The 21564-nt window shown below is 37.0% G+C and overlaps 1 protein-coding gene across 1 annotated transcript in view; it reads left to right on the forward strand.

Annotated features, from left to right (window-relative positions):
* Nucleotides 1-21564, forward strand: part of eIF2alpha (eukaryotic translation initiation factor 2 subunit alpha) — a 149559-nt gene that overhangs the window by 57036 nt on the left and 70959 nt on the right. The window contains exons 3-4 of the mRNA XM_090373398.1: nt 4776-4855; nt 7502-7650. Coding sequence (XP_090229524.1) covers nt 4776-4855; nt 7502-7650 — 229 coding nt within the window. The remainder of the gene's footprint in view (nt 1-4775; nt 4856-7501; nt 7651-21564) is intronic.

The raw sequence follows: 21564 nt of genomic DNA on the forward strand, positions 1-21564 counted from the left end.
TTCTCAGAAAACTCAGACAGAACAAAGAAATCAACCTCTTTACTTTACAACAGATAGGTATTCGCAACAACATTCTGCCCCACATGTTCGGAATAACCAAGTTACACAAACCTGGCAACCCACTAAGACCTATTGTTTCTTTTAGTACATCAGCTATTGCTAATTTATCCACCTTCCTTGTTAAAATTATATCCTCACTCACTCGAAATTAATAATACAAATACAAAATTAATAATACAAACCAAGCATTCCAAAAAATCAGCAACACCACCATATCCGACGAAGACGTATTAGCTTCTTTTGACATCATATCCCTATACACTACTACTACACAAATGTGCATATTCCTTTCACCCTACAAGCATTACACGTACTTCTAACAGCTGATGACACTTTAACGAAACGTACCTCTCTCTCGGTTGACCACATCCTTGAACTTACCACTCTTTTACTAGACGCTAGATATTTTAGATTTAATAATAAAATTTATCGACAAACATTCGGTTTACCAATGGGTTTAGGCATTTCTGCCCCCTTTTCTGAAATTTATCTTTCCGCTATTGAAAACCAAATTTTACAACCTTTCCCTTCTGAAATTAAATTATACATATGCTACGCCGATGATATCCTAATAATAGGCAACAGAACAACATAGACAATCTTTTTTTAAAATTCAATACAATACATGACAGGTTAAACCTTACCCTCAAAATCGCAACAGACAACAAGATTAATTTTCTTAATCTCACTATTTATACAACAGACACAAATTTAAATACCAAGATTTTCAGAAAAAACACGCACACCGGTAAATATCTACATTTCACTTCACATCATCCCCTTAGTACCAAAAAAGCCGTCCTACACAACCAAATCTACAACGCTATCAAATTCAGCTCTTCACAAAACGATCTACACAATGAACTTCAATACCTTACTGATAAATTCATAGCCAAGAGCTACCCCCCCTCATCTCATCCAACACACAATATCCACCGTTAAAAACAGTATTAATAACCTCACCAGACACAGTAACAAGACAAATACTCGCATAGTTCTCCCTTACCATAGTGAACTCGCAACACAATTCCGACGTACATTCAAAGATACCGACATCTCCCTCACCTTCTCTACTTACAATAAACTAGGTTCCCTATTTAATTCTTATAAAGATACACACAAATATCCCATCAATGATCTCAATAACATAAAAATCTCATAAAATGCCAACCAAACTGCGACACCTGTTACATCGGCAGCACTACCACCAAATTCGGTTCCTCCACAACTTCCAATATCCGCGCATACTACCACTTCAACAGTTTCAGGACAAGTCAATCCTGCACTGAGTTAACAACCCATGCTCAAACCCACAACCACCCCCCTCCTTGTTGACTCTGCCATCACTATTATTAAACTTAGATCGAGCTACAGAATTCTTCAATATGGAGCCCTCACCATCGAATGGTACCGACACCATTCCGATCTCAACATTATTAACGCTAAACTTCCCTTCAACCTCTCACCGGCTTGTAACCTCTCACGGCTAAAGTTCCCACGTGTCAAAAAGAGCATCACGAGAGTATAGATAAACTTTAAATACAACACGCATTCACTTCTCTTCCATTTGTCAACTGATGACGGTTTATTCAACGAAAGTCCCTCGTAACGACTATTGGCACCGCTGGTCTTCTCTTTTTTTCATTTTTTCATTTGCGTCCTTCAATCTTTTTATGACAACCAAGGATTGGAGATCTGCACTTCTACTTCCTTGCGCTCATTTTAAAATCTGTTTAAAATATTTTTACCCCATTCTCTGCCTTAGTTCTTTTTAACGCTTCTTCCAACCTAAATTTAGCCACCATCTACCAATAAATTTATTGCAGATTTATACAAGGTGAGTACCGTTTTTTAAGCATTTGCTATTCATTTTTTAGTCAGATTTATCACGGTATTATAAGATTGCTATAATTTCACTATTGGCAACACAAAATTTTATGTTAATTCTACAGCAAAATGATAAACAATTAAATGTAATATTGATTATAAATTTAAATGATTGAAAATAATACAAAGAAATATTTGAATTGTAGTGTTACAAGTAAAAAGTATAAAATTTAAGTTTAATGTTTTGTAGCATGTGATTTATGGAATTGATTTTTGTTTGAGATTATTTCCAATCAGCCTGGATTCTAAAGAAGTTTTAGATATGTAAAACACATGCAAGATGACTATCTGTTAAATTGGATCTTAATTTAGACTTGTTTATATTCATAGGAAATATTTTTTAACAGATATAAGTACTTTTTCTAATACACATTGAATGATCTTGTACTTTTCTCAACTAAGAATGCTAGATTGCATAACCAGTTGATGTCATATAACTAAATAGTTTTGCCCTTTTGCTTTAAAAATTCAGTCATTTCTTTCCTTAAATTGAAAATTTGTTTTAATGTTCTACCTTTACTTAGCCACCTAACAGTTGAAAAATATGTTAACTCTCCAAATTTAGCTTAGAATCTTCCAAGGAAGTCTTAAATTGGCAATGACTCAATGACGTTTGATAAAATTGACAGACTTCACAGCTACATCCATGACATTCTTCATCTTCAATACACAATCAATAAGAGCTTCTTTGTGAATTACACAGTGGTTGTGAATTAAATTTGATTGATTTAAGAGGTTCGCCAATCCAGATTTTTATCCTAACATGCTTGGGGCTCCATCTGTTGTGATCCCAATGAAATTATTCCAATTTATGGTATTAAAATCCAGTGCATGACATGCTGCATTAAATATCTCAACTTTTCTAGTTCTGTCTTTTAAATTTTCAAGAAAGCAACTCTTCAAAAATTGTAGAATCTTCTGTAACACCACAAATAAATATAAGAAGTTGAACTGTGTCACAGATATCTGTACTCACATTGAGTGTAAATGAATATGACGTAGAAAGTTGATGTAGTTGCTTCTGAATATTTTCACAAGTCATGGTCATATTTGACAAGTCGATATCATTGAAAGCAGAATTTTTATCTGGGCAAATGATATCCACCACCTTCGTCATACACTCTTTAAAAAATTCCCCCCCCCCTCCCAAAAGGTTTACTTTTTCTTAGCAGTCTCATGGGTGACTGCATAGTTAGCCATGACTGAGTCTTCATTTTGTTGAAAAAATTTTTTCATACACTGATTTTTGTTCATTCAAATTTTTCTGTAGTAAATCAGATTTTTCCCTTCAATTATCATCATCACCAACTATATCATTGTATCCAGTATGATGTGTATCATAATGTTGTTTTATGTTGTATTACTTAGGGACTGCTACATGGTTTTCACAGAGGAGACACAAAACTTTATTGTTTTGTTCAGTCACAAAATAGTGTTTTCCATTTTTCTTGTAATTTCCTTTTTTCCCTCTTGAATTTGATTTTTTTTTTTTTTTCATAATTTTAAAATAAAGATATATTTTTAAATAATATCAGTTTTAAACTGTTACAAATAAATAGATATCTTAATCTTACTGAATACACTTTTAAAACACATGATGATATAACCTTCCACACAGTCACTCACTCATTCACTGGCTATGGAACTTAGACTAAGCTGCTAGCTACATATTTGTACAAATGCGTATAGAAAGCCATGAAAATGTCCAATCTTAGCATCACCTCATGCACTTCTGATCCCATGGAAGCCACAGGCATCCGGAGAAAGGGTTTCCTTTATTACAGGAATCTTGGTTGCAATAAACAAATTCCTGTCATTACTATCTTTACATGAAAGAAGGGAGCCATCTTGGTCACAATACAAATTCGTGAGACTACCATCCTCACACGAAAGAATGGTTGGAAAGAAAAGGTTTTCTGGTGTATTTTGTTATCGCAACTGTGATAGTTGGGATTTTTGCAGTACCTACCTATCAGTCAGCTATTGTCTGTAAACTAATCCCCACCTATATGCCTATTGCCCTATGCTTTTCTCCGTACTTGGAATCAAACATTTTGCCACGAAGTTCGGTTAACAGGATATATTTTAGAATCTCAAATCCAGCATTCAAAAATCCAATACTATTTAAATATTTCTGTGAGGGTAGTTGAAGGTGTGAGAGCACAGGGAAAATTCGCTAGCTGGACAAAAGGTGGGGGGGACAAGCAAGCACTGTAAGTGCCAGATTTATACATTATATTCCACAAATAATTTCTAAACACCAATTTCTTTCCGTTTTGCATATTTTCAAGATTGTGTGCCATTATGACTATATTGCGATATAAGCGTTCGTTTTGTGACACATTCAGAATAGTAGTTCTTATTTATTTAATTTTTAAGCTGATTCAATTGCTAAAATCATATTGCACTATTTATATCTTGTATTAAAAAATATTGGCCAATTGCAAAATTCATACTGAGGCAGCATTTCAACCCATGACCTTTATTTCTTAGGCAAGTGTGTTACCACTAAACAAAACCAATTCAGGTTAAAATTTTGACCTAACGTTGGTGACTGTCATTCTGTGGAGATTATAGGGATCAGGCTACTGTACAAATGTATTATCTAATAAAAGTAATGCATTATTGTTGAATACTTAGTTTGTGTGAATAACCTTCAGAAAACTGGAATTTTCAAAAATCTGGCCTATGCTGGGTTTCGAGGATACCGGATTTATGAGATTCTATTGTATATTATTACTCAGTGGTTTTTCTCATGTAATGTCTTTTCAACTTCAATAAAGTTTTTTTGTATGCAAATTATATTTCAGAACATCCTCTATTTTTAGGCTATATTGATCTCTCAAAAAGAAGAGTTTCTCCTGAAGATATCCATAAATGTGAGGAAAAATTTGCCAAGGCTAAAGCTGCAAGTATATTTTTTATTTGATATAACTGTTTTTTGGATGTTGATAGGTATGGTACATAGGTAATATGAATATATTAAAAGAGAAATGAAGCATTTTAACCAAAGTGAGATCAAAAATATCCATTCATTTTCAGTGGGAAACGATAGAAATATGGAATGTTTCTACCACTTATAAGTTACTTACATACTTAACTTATAATAATTTAAATCTGTATTACCATTTATTTACTTTTTGTAGTTACTGATGAGGTGGTAGAAACATACCACAAAAATGTCCTATTTCAACTGGAAATAACAGATATTTAGATCTCATTGTTTGTTAAAAGTCCTCTTGTAATATAACTGAATAGATACCATTCATATATTATAATAACACTTATTCCTGTTTCTCTTTGCAGAATTTGTTATGTATTCTGTAATGTATAACATAAAAAGCCCTATGTAATATAAAATAGTTGCATGTCCATTCATATTTCGTTGACTTTTTTTGGTTTTCCTTGAAGATATCTGGAAATTATCTTTTAGGTTTTGCAGAAAGGGTTTTTGTTTTTTTTTTTTTTTGCCAGATTTCATTTACAGTTGTGTTATGGTTTTCAAATGCAGAGCTACAAAATATATTGGTATGTACTCCAAAACTGCCATTATGTGGTTCTACTCCACTTTAATGTGGAGCATAATGTATACTCAACACATGATTTTATGTTTCTTTTCAGTTTTGTTTTAATGTTAGGGAGTTATGGCTCCCATTTTTCTTCTTTACTCATATAGTTTTTCTAAGATGTTAGAAGAATTAACCCAAGTTAATTATCGTAATCCTTTACTCTTTAAAAAAGGTATTGGGAGCAACTTACGTGAGTATTATTTTCTCCAGTTGTATTGGGTATCAAAACACCTATTCCTGAATTTAAAAATTCTTTTATTTTATATGTGGAGAAGGAACTAAACTCATTGAATTCATTACAACAATGGAAGATAATATTAATACAAAATGCACTCGATTAGCCAGTGCTGTGGAGCTTATATAATTTTGATATGTAATAGAATATCTAAAATTATTTTATTCATCCACATTGTTTCTCAGTGTTTCAGAATGTGAACATCTTTTGAGTCTGTTGGCAGTGGAATGGAGTAGAATTTGGATTTTCTGTTTAGTTGGTCTGCTTCCGCCTTTTTGCTGCATATATTGCTTGTTAATTCCGTTCACAGAACTTAGTTTCTCCAGCTAAAATAAAAGATCAATTTTGATTTTGATTACCACTTTTCTTATAAGAAATAAATGCAAGGTTATCATATTTCACATTAATAATCTGGTAAACCTGATTTTTTTTTTTCTCCAAAAAAATGAACCATTCGATTTAAATAAAAGAATGTGAGATTTGAATGCTGGTGCATATAAAGTTTACCAGCACATCTGCTCAATTCAAATGGAAGAAGAGAAAAATTCTGGGGCAGATGTGAGTACTATATTCCACAAGTGAATGTTTATTTTTTTCTGTGGCTATACTTATCCATTCTAAATAGTCAGTAATGAGGGGCAACATAATATTGAATTGAAACAATGTGAAAATTCACTGTGTTATCACAAAATAGATAAATTTTTTTTGTGTTCTTTTTATGCTGCACACCTGCTGGAGGCAATGTATCTTTTAAATATCAGTGTTTATTTTGCCATTAGCATTAATTAATTCTGGCCAATTAGACCCTTCAACCAAGATAAAGGTTTGAATAACTCTTTTGTTGCTTCTCTTAATATAATTGAATACACCCTATCAGTTTCTTTTCCAGCTTCCTTTCAGTTCCTGTGATTGTATAAAAAGTAATGGATGGTGACCAAGTTTTATGAATGAGTGTGTGGCACATAAATCGATGATGTAATCAGTGTATGCTATCTATATTTTATTTTTCACTAGTCATAACTCCCCAATTCTTACAAAGTAATGCAGAATGAAAGTAACAGCTGTACTGAGGGGATACCAAAATTCACATTAATAGTCATTTTAATTTTTAAAGAATTTTCAATGTTAGCAAGTTTGAGAGGCATGAACTTATATGAACATATAAATAAGCTGTCAACAGTACTGCATTTTGGTTTTGAAAATACTATATAGCTGCTTATTTATCACTTAAAAGAGTGTAATTAAGTGAATAATATATATTCTGTTTAGGAAAACAAAAAGTTACAAACTCATAATACCATTTTTAAAGTGCAGTGACTAATAAAATAAGATAACCTATTTATATAAGTGTTTTGTTTTCACATTATCATAAAGATGGCTGAAGGTCATTGGTTGTAGAGTTGTTATTCTTCATGTGACAGTGCATCAGCCATTGGTATTAATACCATAATAATGTGCGGATGATTAACTAATGATTGACGTGACAGTGCCTTATTGTTATTAGACTTTTGACAAGAAACATACAAGGTGCAAATTTCAAAATTTTTCATGTATAAAATGTGGATATTTTAGGCATCATGGTGCAACAGATCCTAGGAACAGTGACTTGGTGCATAGAATTTGTTGTGCCAGATCATAGAATAATTTTAATTTTATTATGTTTCTTTTAACTTACTTATATATAGTGTTGCATTTATTTTTATACATATAAAAGGATTTTTTACTAACAGAACAAGTTCTTTTGTTTTAGGTGAACAGTATCCTTCGCCATGTTGCAGAAATATTAAAGTATGAAACAGATGAGCAATTAGAAGAACTGTATAAGAAAACTGCTTGGCACTTTGATGAAAAATATAAAAAACAAGCCAGTTCATATGATGTATTTAAAGTTGCTGTAAAGTAAGTGTTCTTTATTAAAATATATATATATATATACACACACTCACAGGGTGTTTTAAAAACAGCTTTACAACTTTGAAAGTGTATATAAATTTATTTAGAGGATGTACACAATATTTTGAAATGTCAGAATGTAGCAAAACACTTTCAAGTTTTATCTCGGATAGTTATGGTTCAGTGTGACTTCCATTTGTAATGCACATGGCAGACATCCCACCTGTAGTCAATTTCTTGCCACACGCGACATAGCATCTCTGGCGTACTTCTGCAACTACAGCAGTAATTAGAGTTCGGAGGTCAGCGACATTTGCAGGTAAGGGTGGTACGTACACTAGATCTTTAACAAATCCCCATAAGAAAAAATCCATAGTAGTAGTAGTAGTAGTGGCATGTGATGCAAGAAAGCAAGTGTATGAGCTTATGCAGCATCAGCCAAAAAAAAAAAAAAAAATCACATCATTCCCTCCAAATGCCTGTCCAGTTCCTCCTTAAATTTATTCAACCTATCAACTTCTACAACGACAGATGGAAGTTTGTTCCTGCAATTAACCACACGGTGGCTAAAGGCAAATTTCCGCACATCTATTCTACATCTGTCTTTTCTTAATTTGAATTTATGCCCCCTTAGGTTCGTAATCTGAACAAGTGGAAGGATCCCATCAGAATTCAGCGTGCTCAACCCATTCAAGGCCTTATACACCTCAATCAGATCACCGCGCAGGTGCCTAGTCTCCAGCCACTGCAATTTGCAGAACTTAAGCCTCTCTTGGTAAGAGGATCCCTTCATTCCCCTCACCAATCTTGTTGCCCTTCTCTGTACACGCTCAAGTAAATCTACATCCTTCCTAAAATGAGGCCTCCAGACCTGTACGCAGTACTCAAGGCGTGGCCTGACCATTGCCTTATACAGAAGGACAATCACCTCCTTCTCCCTGCTAGCAAAATTCCTATATATCATTGACAAAACCCCATGACCTGCTCTGGCAGCCTGTCTGCATTGCTCAGAAAACTTCATATCTGACTGCACAATTACTCCCAGGTCTTTTTCATTTTCTACCACCTTAAGTGTAGTACCACACAGTTGGTACGTTTCTCTGGGGTTACTTCTACCCATATGCAGTACTTTGCATTTGTCAAGGTTAAACTTCAGTTGCCACTTCTTAGCCCATCTGCCCACATTATCTAGATCCTGTTGCAGTAGCACACTGCCATTACTGTCATTAACAACCCTGCCAACCTTTGTATCATCTGCAAACTTCGACATTAAACTTGATATACCTTCATCAATATCATTGATAAATATGCAAAACAACAGTGGACCTAACACCAAACCCTGTGGGACTCCACCAATAACATTGGTCCATGAAGAGCAGCACCCATTGATTACCACCCTCTGTCTTCTCCCACTCAACCATCCTTTTATCCATTGTAGCAACTTATCCTTAATACCATTCTGCTCCAATTTGTACAATAGTCTTCCATGCGCAATAGTGTCAAAAGCTTTTCTTGAAATCCAAATATATGATATCAAAATTATTTTTTGCATCCAGTTCCTTTGTTATCACATCATAATATCCTATCAAATTTGTCAGACAAGAATTTCCCTTAACAAACCCATGCTGTGTCTGAATTATTGCTGCAGTCTTGTCTAGATAATCCTGCAATGCATCGTTAACCAGTGACTCCATTATTTTACCCAGAACAGAAGTTAAACTAACTAGTCTGTAATTACTCGTGTCACCCTTCGATCCCCCTTTGTGAATTGGGGATACATTTGCACATCTCCAGTCCGTGGGAACCTCCCCTGAGTCCAAGGATGCTCTCATAATTATGGCTAAGGATTTGCTTAGTTTCTTTGCCGCCTCCTTTAATATAACTGGATAGATCCCATCCACCCCAGGTGCTTTTCTTATGTTTAACTTCAACAATTTCTCCTCCACTTTGCTTTCAGTTATTACAAAATCATTAAGTATCCTGCTACAATTTGATAACCTTCTGCCATTTTCAAACCTTAATAATTCCTCATGTGTGAACGTAGATGCAAAATACTCATTCAGTTTGTTTGCTATCTGAGCAGGATCATCAACAGTCGAACCATCAATGTCAAGTGGACCAATCAGATTCATCCCCTTCCTTTTAGAGTTTATATAAGTAAAGAAATCCTTGCTGTTTTTCTTAGCATCTTTTCCCAAGGATTTCTCGTAATCTGCCTTCGCTTGCCTAACCTCCTTTGTGACCTGATTACAGACTAGCTTATATCTGCCATAGGCTTCTGAGTTGCTTGATAATTTATATGCAACCCATGCATTTTTCTTCTCTGTTACGAGTCTCATTAGTTCATTTGATAACCATTTAGGCCTAAACCTTGAACAATATTTCTTCATAGGTATGAAATTTTAGTAGCATCCACGATTAATTCCCTTGAATAGGGGTAAGTAAGATCCGGGGAACGAGGTGGCTATGCTATCGGCACTCCTCGACCAATCCAATGACCTGGGAAAATGGGTGCTGAGGTGCTCGTACACTTCTCCAAGGTAATGAGGGGGTGTGCCGTCTTTCTGGAAGTGAATGTGCCCTTCTTGATCATCTTTGTCAGTTTGTGGAATGAGGAATTGTTGGAGCATGTCTAGATACACGATACCAGTAATGGTCGTCTCCACAAAAAAGAAGGGGCCATACACCTTTTTCTTTGCTGAGGGCACAAAACATGTTCACCTTTGGGCTGTCACGAACATGTTCCAGAGGCACATGGATTTTCGGTGCCCAAAATACCGCAGTTGTGGGTGTTGACCTTACCAGTGACATGAAATGTGCTCTCATCACTGAAAATTACGGAGCCCAGAAATCCCTTATCGTCTTCTATCCGATGCAACATTTGCATACAGAATTCCTACAAACCAGCTTATCTGCATTCGTAAGGTGTTGCATGATGGATAATTTGTATGCCTTTAAGTGTAAATGTTTTCGTAACACTTGCCACACAGTCACATGTTGAATACCACTTTCCAGAGACACACACCACGCTGACTTTTGTGGACTTCGAACGAAGCTATCCCTAACCCTTTCCACGACATTGTCAGAAACACTTGGCCGACTGGGTGACTTTGCATGGTGCACAGAACATCTGGTCTCAACAAAATTCTTGTGCCACGTGTACATTGTAGGCCTACTGGGAGGCTCCTTGCAATACTGAGTGCAAAACTTCCTTTGAACTTATGTAGCAGACTTTGAACCAAAACACACACCGAGCCTGCTGTGGACCTGTGAAAGTCGCCATCTTGATCTCAACTGCCTGGGAGAGCTCATAGTGGTAGTATTGGGTACTACAGTCGACATGTATTACACTTGAAGTGTATTGTACTTTAGTTTTAACAAAGCTAAGGTATCAAATGCCTTGTAAACCTTAATGGTTCCAATATGATTTTGACGCTTTCCAAACAAATCCTCCTATGAAAATAAAATTTAAGCGGTGTTAAAGTTTCACTGCTTATAAACAAAAAATTCAACTCCAAGTGTATTTAATCTTCAACAAACAAATAATTATACATTCATAACTAAAGAAGATTCAGAATGAACAAAATTGAAACAATGAGCTCTAATTCAGTTCCCAGAAGAGTAAGTTAAACCACATTACTTTTTATGCCTAAACTATGAGTGACCACCCAAAGAAACTATGCTTTATTATTATTATTATTATTAGCCATATGGTGCAAGGAAGCCTGAGGCTTATGTTGCACCAGCCAAAAAAAAAAAAAATTCTGAGTTATCGAGAGAGAGAGAGAGAGAGAATCACCAAGAAAGAGAAGAATGATGATATCCATCTCAGGACCATGGGTGTGCCAAGCCCATACTCACCAGATATGAGCCCCTGGGGTTGTATAAAAATATTTTCTGTTAGAGTAAAATTTTGCAGGACTATAAATCTACTAAATTTATATTATTAAAGAAATTATTCTTAGAAGCATTTACAGAAGTGCACCAAAGCTTGCTGATGAACTTTGGTCCTCTGCAGCCAGTACCTTTGAAGATTTCTGGACTTATTAAAGAAAATGCATCTTGCCAGTAGTCATAAGGCATCCAAAAAAGCTGAGGGTCACAGCATTTCAGTAACCACTAAACCTGCCATAGGTGGAGGTTAGTGTTGTGGAAATGTCAGATCTCTTGGTTTTCCACCCTGTAAAGTGTAGTGTAAATTGTCTCTCAGAAGAGTCTAATTACCTCTGCAGTATAGCAACTTTTCAAATCCAAAAGTGGATCTGAAACTTTGACATCATATAATTTTATTTAATTAATTGAATGTGCCTTTCTGTTGGAAATCCTCTTCCACTTCTTGGTAAAAAGCACTCAGTAAACCATATACAGTCAGTTCCGGTTAATTGGGACACTCGGGACTAGATCACTTCGGCCCAATTAAGCGAAATTTTAATGAGCTGAAAAGCACATTCTAACGGAGGCAAAAAGGTATGAATAAAATAAAGGGAATGTGGCATTTAAAGAAAGCACACTGTATTTAAGTTATATTGATTCAAACATTTATTTAAAAATAACTAAAGCTAAAAGCAACAAAATGTACGTATGTACATATGTTAAATGAAGATACAGTACAGAATAATGTCTGTGTCAAGCAAAGGTTACACATTACTTAAGGGTTCTTACTTTGAAAAAAATTATGAAGTGTACCCTGATGTGTTCTCTTTATGGACTGAAACTGAACAAAGTCGGCGGCGCCTCCGTAGCCAGGTGGGAAGGAGCAGCAGTGCATAGCACACGCTTCTTGATTAGACCAGGGTTCGAGCCCGTCACCACCAAATACGGAAGATGCGGAAAGGTCAGGGAATGACCACCGCATTTCCCGGAGCAATATGGCCTTAGTTGCTAATGCTCCTAAAAAAAAAACAAACAAACAGTCGGCACAGGTATCTAATGCTGATAAAGGACTGCCTTCATTGCCTTCCTGCATGAAATAGCATCTCAATTCAGTGATACATTTCCTGGCATCCTGGTTAGTCACTCACAGGTATATCATCATCATTTTCTTGGTCTTCTGGTGTCTGATTGTTTTGCTTCAATTTGTTCAATAATCATTTCCTCATAATCTTCATTTTCATCAGAAGGTTATTCGTCAATCATTAAAAATTTTTCACAATTTTGGACCTGTTGCAGTTCCAAAGTCATTTCATTTTTTGTACAGCTCATCGCGTCTGAATCACAATTAGTTGTGAAACCACATTTAGCAAAACAATTCTGAATTGTTTTGCTGCTTATTCCTTGCCAGCTATTGGCAATAAATTGTACAGCTTTTAACATTGAAACTTTTGCACTAACTTCTATTGATTTCGAAGATGATGTCAGCAGATTTTCCTCAATTACTTCAAGGATGTGATTAATCAGCTTTCCGCGATAATAGGTCTTCAACTTTTTTTATAATTCCCGCGTCCATAGGCTGTATCAGGGATGTGGTGTTAGGGGATAAAAATTCCAGTTCACTATTTTTTAAACCAACATTAGTGTGCTGTGCAGTTGTACAATATCAACAGAAGTTTTTTGGACTTCCGTTGCAGTTCTGTGTCCCAGTTCATTAGCCATTGCGTAAAAATATGTGGTCATCCACGCCTTCTTATTGGCATAATACGAAACTAGCAAACTGCCTATTGTAAGCCCCTTGAAACAACAAGGTTTAGCACTTTTGCCAATAACCAGAAGTTTGAATTTATCATTTCCTGACATGTTTGAGCAGCACAACACCGTTACATGATCCATTGCTTACTTTGAACCGGACAGTGTTATGTGTTGATAGCTGAGAGAACCATCCGGCGTTGCACAATAATACATGCCTGTTTCATCGGCATTGTAAATGTCATCCCCACTAAATTTGTTAGCAACTCTGCCAGTTTTTCAGATTTCCATTGCTCAGCACTCCTAGCATCAGCACTGTTCTTCTCGCCATGTGCTTTTTTGTAACTAATGTCATGCCTACATTTCCATCAAGACAACCAACCATCCATCACTTTGAAATTTACGTGACAGCTTTTTGGCCAACTCTTCTGACTTGGTTTTTAGCATAGGGCTGCCTACACGCACACCTCATTTAGATACAGTGGAAAACCATTGATTCAAAGTATCCCTGACGTCTGGATCTTTGCCTTCCCTCTTTCACTTATGAGATGTTTTCTTTAAACCCACGCGCAATGTTCACTCCTCTCTAAGTTTTTCTTGTTGCCGTAGCAGTCGTGAAATTGTAGATTTTGGCACCTTTATTATCTCCGGTAGCTGATGACGACTGATATTAGGAGGTTGGCTTTTTATCTTGTCAAGAATAGTGATTTTTTTCTGAAAACGACAAACCTTTACGTGTCATCTTGACAGGGGACTTAAATGTACTGAAAAGGAGGGAGGAACCAAAATCAGTGCACTGTTTGGTACAATTTTTAATCTATTCTAACCCACAAGATTATATATATGTACCTAGTGTGATTGTAAACAACTGCAAGCAAAATTTCTTCAGAATCTGATTACCACGACACAGAACAAACGTAAAACAACCACTCTACAGCACGACTTCGCAATAACTGACTCGGCTACTGCCTGCATGATCTCTTTGTTACGAGCCATCTAAATTAGTTTATTGTTCAATCATTGACCTTCATTGCCCCAATTAAGCGGCGAGTTGGCCCAAATAAGCGGAACAAATTCAGGCTAAATATTTGTTTTGTTTCCGTTCTTCATATTTTGCCACAAATAAGTGGCTGCCCCAATAACCGGAATCCACTGTAACTTGCAAATATATGTGGAGTCTGTTTTCACTTTTTTGAAATTTTAGGATATTTTTCTGTGCACTTTTGAAAATGAATGTATTGGAATTTATAGATATTGAGTTATATTGTTCAGTTTCTTTGGTAAATGGTGACCAATAAAAATTTCCAAAATGTTTTGACATTGGCATCCTTTTGGTTCCTCTGGGACTTCAAAATTCATTAGGCATAAAGAAAAGCTACTGATTTACCTGGTTTTTTTTTGGTTTTTTTCTTTCTCCTCTGTAAAGTGCACTTCAGATAATTTCTCATAGTGGTGAGCTTTTCAAAAGTTACTTGAAGTCATCCATGTAGGTGCCTCCGTAGCCAGGTGGGCAGGAGCAGCAGTGCGTAGCACACGCTTCTTGATTAGACCGGGGTTCGAGCCCGTGACCACCAAATACGGAAGATGCGGAAAGGTCAGGGAATGACCACTGCATATCCCCGGAGCAATATGCCTTAGTTGCTAATGCTCCTAAAAACCAAATAACAACAACAATAACAAGTCATCCATGTAATCCTTAAGTCAGACATAATACACAGTAAAGACTGTATGTACTAATGCACTATGACCAAAGTAGTCACTGCACCAAAAACTCACACAACAGCTAACCAGCCAACCAATTTGTTTACCATTATGTTGTGAGGCAGGTGTTTGGAAATTCCAGGTGCACAAAATACTTATAGTATTCCTTTGCTTTTCAATAATTTTCCTCAGAAATTGTTTCAATCTGATAAAAAAAAAAATTAGCAATATAATTGTTCCTTGAACAGGTTAACCATTCCAGCTTGATAGCAACTGAAATTTCAGGGGAAAAATATTTAACACACACTTAAATGGTTGTGGATCTTTAGCAGTATTTTTTTTAATAACTTTGCTAATATAATAAACATATTTACTACAAATAGGGCATAAAGTGATTTTTAAAGGATATATAATTGTATACCATTAAGAAATTATAGCACAAGGAAGAAGTTGAGTTGAGTGAATAAGGATCTGGCTAGTTTAACTGAGCAGTCATACCTGAGGACCATACCTGGTCCTTGATTATGACAAATCCCCCAGGGAAGTAATTATTGTACATTAATCATTGATTCAAAATTAGTGGCAGTTACTCTATCTGCCTTCTTAAACATATGTGCAGTTCTTAACTCAGTAATTTTGGAAGTGATGTGTTATTGTTTTCTCAGAATAATACAGAACTAGCAGTGCCCCTTGCGAAAATTTCGCAATTGGTAGCAGACTTTTTCTCTAGCTGTCCTAAAGAAATGTAGTCTGCATTTAGTTGTGAGCAGGTAAGCCTTTCGTACATGTTGAATCCTTTCTTATTTCAGTAAAATAAAGCTATTCTTTCTTTTAAGGTAGCAGTGCTAGTAGAGAAAATTGGCCTGTTCTGTAAAATAAAACTATTCAGATTTTTTGCTATTCGTAATTTTTATATTTTCCTATGTTTCTGCACACATAGGAAGAAATATCTTCAATTTGAGACTAAATCGGTTAGGCCTATTGTACGCAATGGCTGCAGTTAGCTGTACCGGTTGCAGAAAATTTGCAATTGGTAGCAGAGTTTTATTTTATTATTTATGTATAATTTTTTTTCGGAACAAAGAACACAATTGTGTGAACATGAGAATTGTTAATCAGTTAAATCAGTGGTCTCAGACTGGCGGCCCGCGGGCCCTATGCGGCCCGCGAATAAATTTCAATTATGTATTTGTTGTAAATACAGTGCTTATATTCACTTTCATTTTGTTAAAAAAAAAAAAAATCCAGCCCGTCAGCTGCTTTCAGATTGTGCATTCGGCCCGCATGCAATTTGAGTTTGAGACCACTGAGTTAAATAATTAAAGTGCAAATTGTTAATCAGGAAAAAATCCTTATCGACTTAGACAACTGTTTGCTTAACTGTTAACATTTTCCTGTGTCTCCACCTATGAAGTGAATGTTGAACTATTCTCATTTGTAGCACAAAACTGGCCTGTTCTGTAAAATGAAACTATTTGGAATTTTTAAATTTTAACAACTTTCTGCACACCTAGGGAGAAATATCTTAAATTTATGACCACTTCCTGTCTGATCAGTTAAGCCGATCAGACTATCACTCACACCGCTGTCGAAAGAAAATGGCTTCCATATTAAATATATAGATAATAGAACATAATAAAAAGGTTGGATAGAGCAGGCAGCAGTTCTGGTGTTATAATTATTATCATCATAACTTTTTCTTCTTGTGGAATATTTTTCCACCCCTTGACAGGCACCAAGTGCATATGATGGTTGGTTGTGTCCAGTTACTGCTATTGTTATGGTTACTGTTGGTTGAGGAAATCTCCTCCTGTCCTACAGGTGTTCAGGATCATCGCTTTCTGGAGTTCTGTGTAAGTGTTCTCTGGGAAACCTCCTGTACTAAGGTTCTTATGGAGGCTCTTTGGTACCATGCTGGTGGTTGACTCGGTGTATTGGGTGTGCATTACTTTTACCATACGCTACATTTCTTTGTGATCTTTTCCTTCTAAATTTTCTGAAAGATTGCCTTTTCCTTTATTATGGCATGATCCTCCCAGTATAGTTTGTAAGTAGGGGTCTCTAGTATGGCCTGGAGTTTGTGCTTGTAATATGGTACACTTTCTTTGATCAAGTAGTATTTTTGCACTAGCTTCTGTTGTTTTAGCTTGGTGATCTGGTCATGTCTATGAGTGTACTCTGTCTGAGTGAACACCATGTATCCCACAGTAATGTGCTAGATTGTTTAGGGCCAAGTGGCATTATCAACATGTGTAATCTGTCACTCCAGGGCCCTTAGTGTATAGTGTGTTCGTGTCTAACGGCACCAGGGGTGATGTATTTCCTGTAGTTCCTGGTGTTGATTATCTGGATGGTGAGCATGAATTCTTCAGTTTCAAAGAAGAGCCTCCCGCTCATTAGCCATGCCATCAAGACTACATAGATAAGATGCCATCTTATCTATGTAGTCTTGATGGATGTCATTGTAGTGTTTGCCATAGAGCATCTTCACTCATCCTTCTGTCTTCTTTTTCTTCTGTCTGTTTGAGTGGAATCTCCTTGTTGATGTTGAGCTGTGTGTGTGCAGTTTGTTTATCTTCCTTGTGGCTTGAAAGATTGGCACTTTGTTTTCCTGAAAGTAATACAACTGGTTCTTAATTGCCTTCTTCTGTTGTTTAGTGAGATCTATCAACCCCCCTTCCTTCTTTCCTGTTTGTGACAGTCTCTCAGTGGCTGACTTCAAGTAGTGTTGGTGGCTGTTGGTCATCATTATCCTGGTCGATCGCATAATCTCCTCCAGTTCAGCATTCATCCAATCTATGATCCCAAATGAGTATGTTAGTACTGGGACTATATAGGTGATCATGTTCCTGCCATTCAACTTTGTCGGGCTCCTCATTCTGTGATGGTGTTTCTCAGTTAGTCAGGCAAGCAGGCCTTGATCTCCTTGTAGTCTAACAGTTGACCCTGCATCATCCCCAAATATTTGTAGGTTTCTCCCTCTGTCATGGCTTCAATCTCTTTGCTGGTCATCAGCAGGTAGTTTTGGCCGACTGGATTTCCCTGATGCAATTCATAAGTCTTGCTAGGCCAAATTGCACCCAATTGTCAATTCTGAACTCTTCAGTGAACCAGAGTAACCATTAGAGTTGATTCTTGGTTGCCATGTAGTTTGATGTCACCATGAACATCGTATGAGAGAGGGTATATGGGTTCTTCCTCCCTTCTTTAAGGATATATCTGTACTTTCTGTTGTTGAGCATTGTGAACAGCGGGTTGAGTGCTAGTCAGAAGGATGGTGGGCTCAGGACTTCTCCCTGGAAGATTCCCCTTCTACTGGGAATCTGTCTGGTTGTGATGTTCTCGACCTTGGTGGTCCTCCACTGTGCCATGGTTGCTTCTAGGAATTCTGTCAGTGTCAGGGTGACTACTTTGTTTCTATCAGCCAGCTATGGAATACAAAGTTGAAGGCCTTATAGCCAATGCCGGCCATGTACAGGTTTCTTATAGGCTTGCTGCATAACTGCCATGACATTGGTCAATTGCTCCTTGCATCCTTTGTTCTGCTGCTATTCAGCCATGATATTCTGGCTTTCCAAATAGTCTGATATCTCCATGGTTATGAAGCTGGTTAAGACCTTGTATGTTGTTGGGAGACAAGTAATCGGTCTGTACTATGCCAGGTTTGTGGTGTCTTTGTCATTAGCCTTAAGGTAGGTGACTCCTTGAGTCAGAGTCTGGGATTGTGTCAGGGTGTGTTATTATCTAGGTGAACTGCTCTGCTGTGTTCAGCTGAATTTCTTGTACCAGTAGTTGTGGATATTTTCTATTCCTGGGGTTTACCAGTTGTGGGACTTCCTAATTGACTGTTGTACTTCTTTCTTCTGAATCCTCCTTTCATCTTTTGTACTTTCTTGGAAGATCTATCCAGCGGGTGTGGGTGTTATGACTAACTTCATTGCATTAGCATTAGTAGAGGCATACGATGCAAGAAAGCAAGCTTATGCAACATCAGCCAAAAAAAAAACACCTAACACCTCCCACTTCACCCCTCCATTCGTTCCAAATGCCTGTCCAGCTTAGCCTTAAATTTATTTAGGCTATCCACTTCCACAAAAAAGATGAAAGTCTGTTCCACCAATCAACCACCCGTTGGCTAAAGGCAAATTTCTGCACATCTATTCTACAACGGTCTTTCCTCAATTTGAATCTATGCTCCCTCAGGTTCTTAATCTGAGCAAGAGGAAGAATCCCATCAGCATTCAGCTTGCTCAACCCATTCAAGGCCTTATACACCTCAGACAGATCACCTCACAGGTGCCTACTCTCCAGGTGCTGCAATTTGCAGAACTTAAGCCTTCTCTTTCTTGGTAAGACACCGCTTTGTTCCCCTCGCCAATTTTGTTGCTCTTCTTTGTACTCGTTCTAGCAACTCTACATCCTTCCTAAAATGAGGCCTCCAGACCTGTACAGTACTCTAGATGTGGCCTGACTATTGCCTTGTACAAGTGTGTTAGTTGTCTGATGGCACCGGGGGTTCCCCTCATCTCCACGTTGTGTTCTTTGTAAGTGACCCAGAAGTGTGTGGAGGCCAGAAATTTAAAAATTTGTGGGGAGTGGCTTATTGTGTAGTGTTATGTTCTGTTGTTTCTCTGACCATTTAGCCGTTGAGCCCCTATTGGGACCACCATTGCCCACACTTTGCCACGAGGAGGCAGGTCAGGCACCCAGTAGATTATTTAAGTACTCTGGCAGGCTCCACCTAATTTCCAAGGATTTCAGTGGCAAGACCTATATAAAGAGGGGGGGGATGAACACTAGAATTTGGAAAGCCCAAAAGAGGTTTATGAGAAAGCAGTTGAATTTTTTGATGCTGATTTGAATTTGGCGGCATTGTTAGGGGTGTACTCGGTTGGTTTAGTTAGAGTGGGGGGGGACTGGAGGGAACAGGTAGAAGGATGGGGACAATAAAGTAGGCATCCCCAAAGAGGTCAGTGGGGTAAGCTCCACCAGGGGAAGTATGGAGGAGGAGACAGAGACCCGTCTCCTCCCTCCCCTGTCTGGGTTTTAAAGGGAGCTGGGTACTCTAACCCAGTTCCCTTTAATCGCCAAATGGCGGGTTGGAAGCAAAGCTGCAGTATGTCTTTATCGATGATGGTTGGAAGGTCAAACTGCTCACCACCATTCCCATTTTCACTCTACTTGCATTCTATTTTTATATTTTTTTATTATTATTTTATTTTATTTTTTTTGTTAGGTTTTATATATATATATATATATATACACAGTCCATTCCGGTTATTTGGGACACATCGGGACTAGTGCATTTTGGCCCGATTAAGTGGCTGCCCCAATTATCCGAAGTTTCACGTAAATAGTTAAAAATACAATGTACCCGTCCCCCCCCCTTTTTATAATTGGTTCAGTGTACAATCAAATCACGTTACGATGAACTCAACACAGTAAAGTACGGTTCACTATACGATGTGCAGTAAGCGCCGGTCATTGTGATCACATTTGCGAATTGAATTTTAATTCTAATTAGTGAAATTAGGAGGAATATTATCCACAGGCTATAAAAGTAAAGATATATTAAGCACAAATTTAGCCTTTACCTTACCAATTAAAAAATTAAATGATACGTGAAAATCGGAAGAATATACGTGATAATCGGAATAATTAATACGTACTGTAATATGTACATACGAACTAGTTGATAGTTCTGTTCACTGACATTTGTTGGTGGGGGTTAAAATTTAAAACAGTAAAAAGATAAGCAATCAATAACAAAGAACACGGCACACACAAATTGCAAGTAACACGATACGCGCAAGTGAGAACGGAGTAACGAGTTACGAAGCTTTAAAAATAGGAATGAAGAGAAGATTTGAAAATTAATTTTTTTATATGATTGAAGATTTCATGGAAGTGTAAACACATTTCACTATAATAACCCACAGAATTCCAGCTGTCAGTATTATCACAAATTCAGTAATATCGAGTTTACTATCCGTTTATGATAGATTTCACTAACAGAAAAGCCCAATAAACAGGTGACTGCTAATTGTTTTTATTGTTTTACGGTTGTGACCTCCAGAAATCCGACTGAACTACATGGTACGGTTGGAGACAATTGTAGGGTAATCTCCAGTGATGCGGTCTCCTGCCCCGATTAAACGGAATTTTGTCCCAATTAAGCGAAGTAAACCCTGGCTATTTTCTCGATTGGTTTCTGTTTTTTAAGATTTGTCCCAAATCTTAAAAAACAGAAACGGCTTCCCCCGATTAACCGGTGCCCCAAATAACCGGAATCCACTGTATATATATATATTTTTTCCCACTCACTCATTCATCTTTCTCAGACATGGGGGGGGGGGATGCAATAGTGTGTAATGCAATTTAAATACTAACACTTAATAATTAAGCTAAGTCAGAAAGAATATAAGATTAAAACTAGGGTTAGTGTGAACTTAACTGTAACATTTATGGTTTGTGTTCTTTTTCTCACACACTTACACTCTCATTCTTCTCGCTTTCATTTCATTTGTTCGCCTCTTGCTTTCTGCACTTCACTCTCTGGGCACCTCAACTTACTATTATTCTTCAGTTGTGGTGCAG

Source organism: Mastigoproctus giganteus, chromosome 5 (genome assembly GCF_048544385.1).
Source record: "Mastigoproctus giganteus isolate SK-2022 chromosome 5, ASM4854438v1, whole genome shotgun sequence".
Taxonomy (NCBI): domain Eukaryota; kingdom Metazoa; phylum Arthropoda; class Arachnida; order Uropygi; family Thelyphonidae; genus Mastigoproctus; species Mastigoproctus giganteus.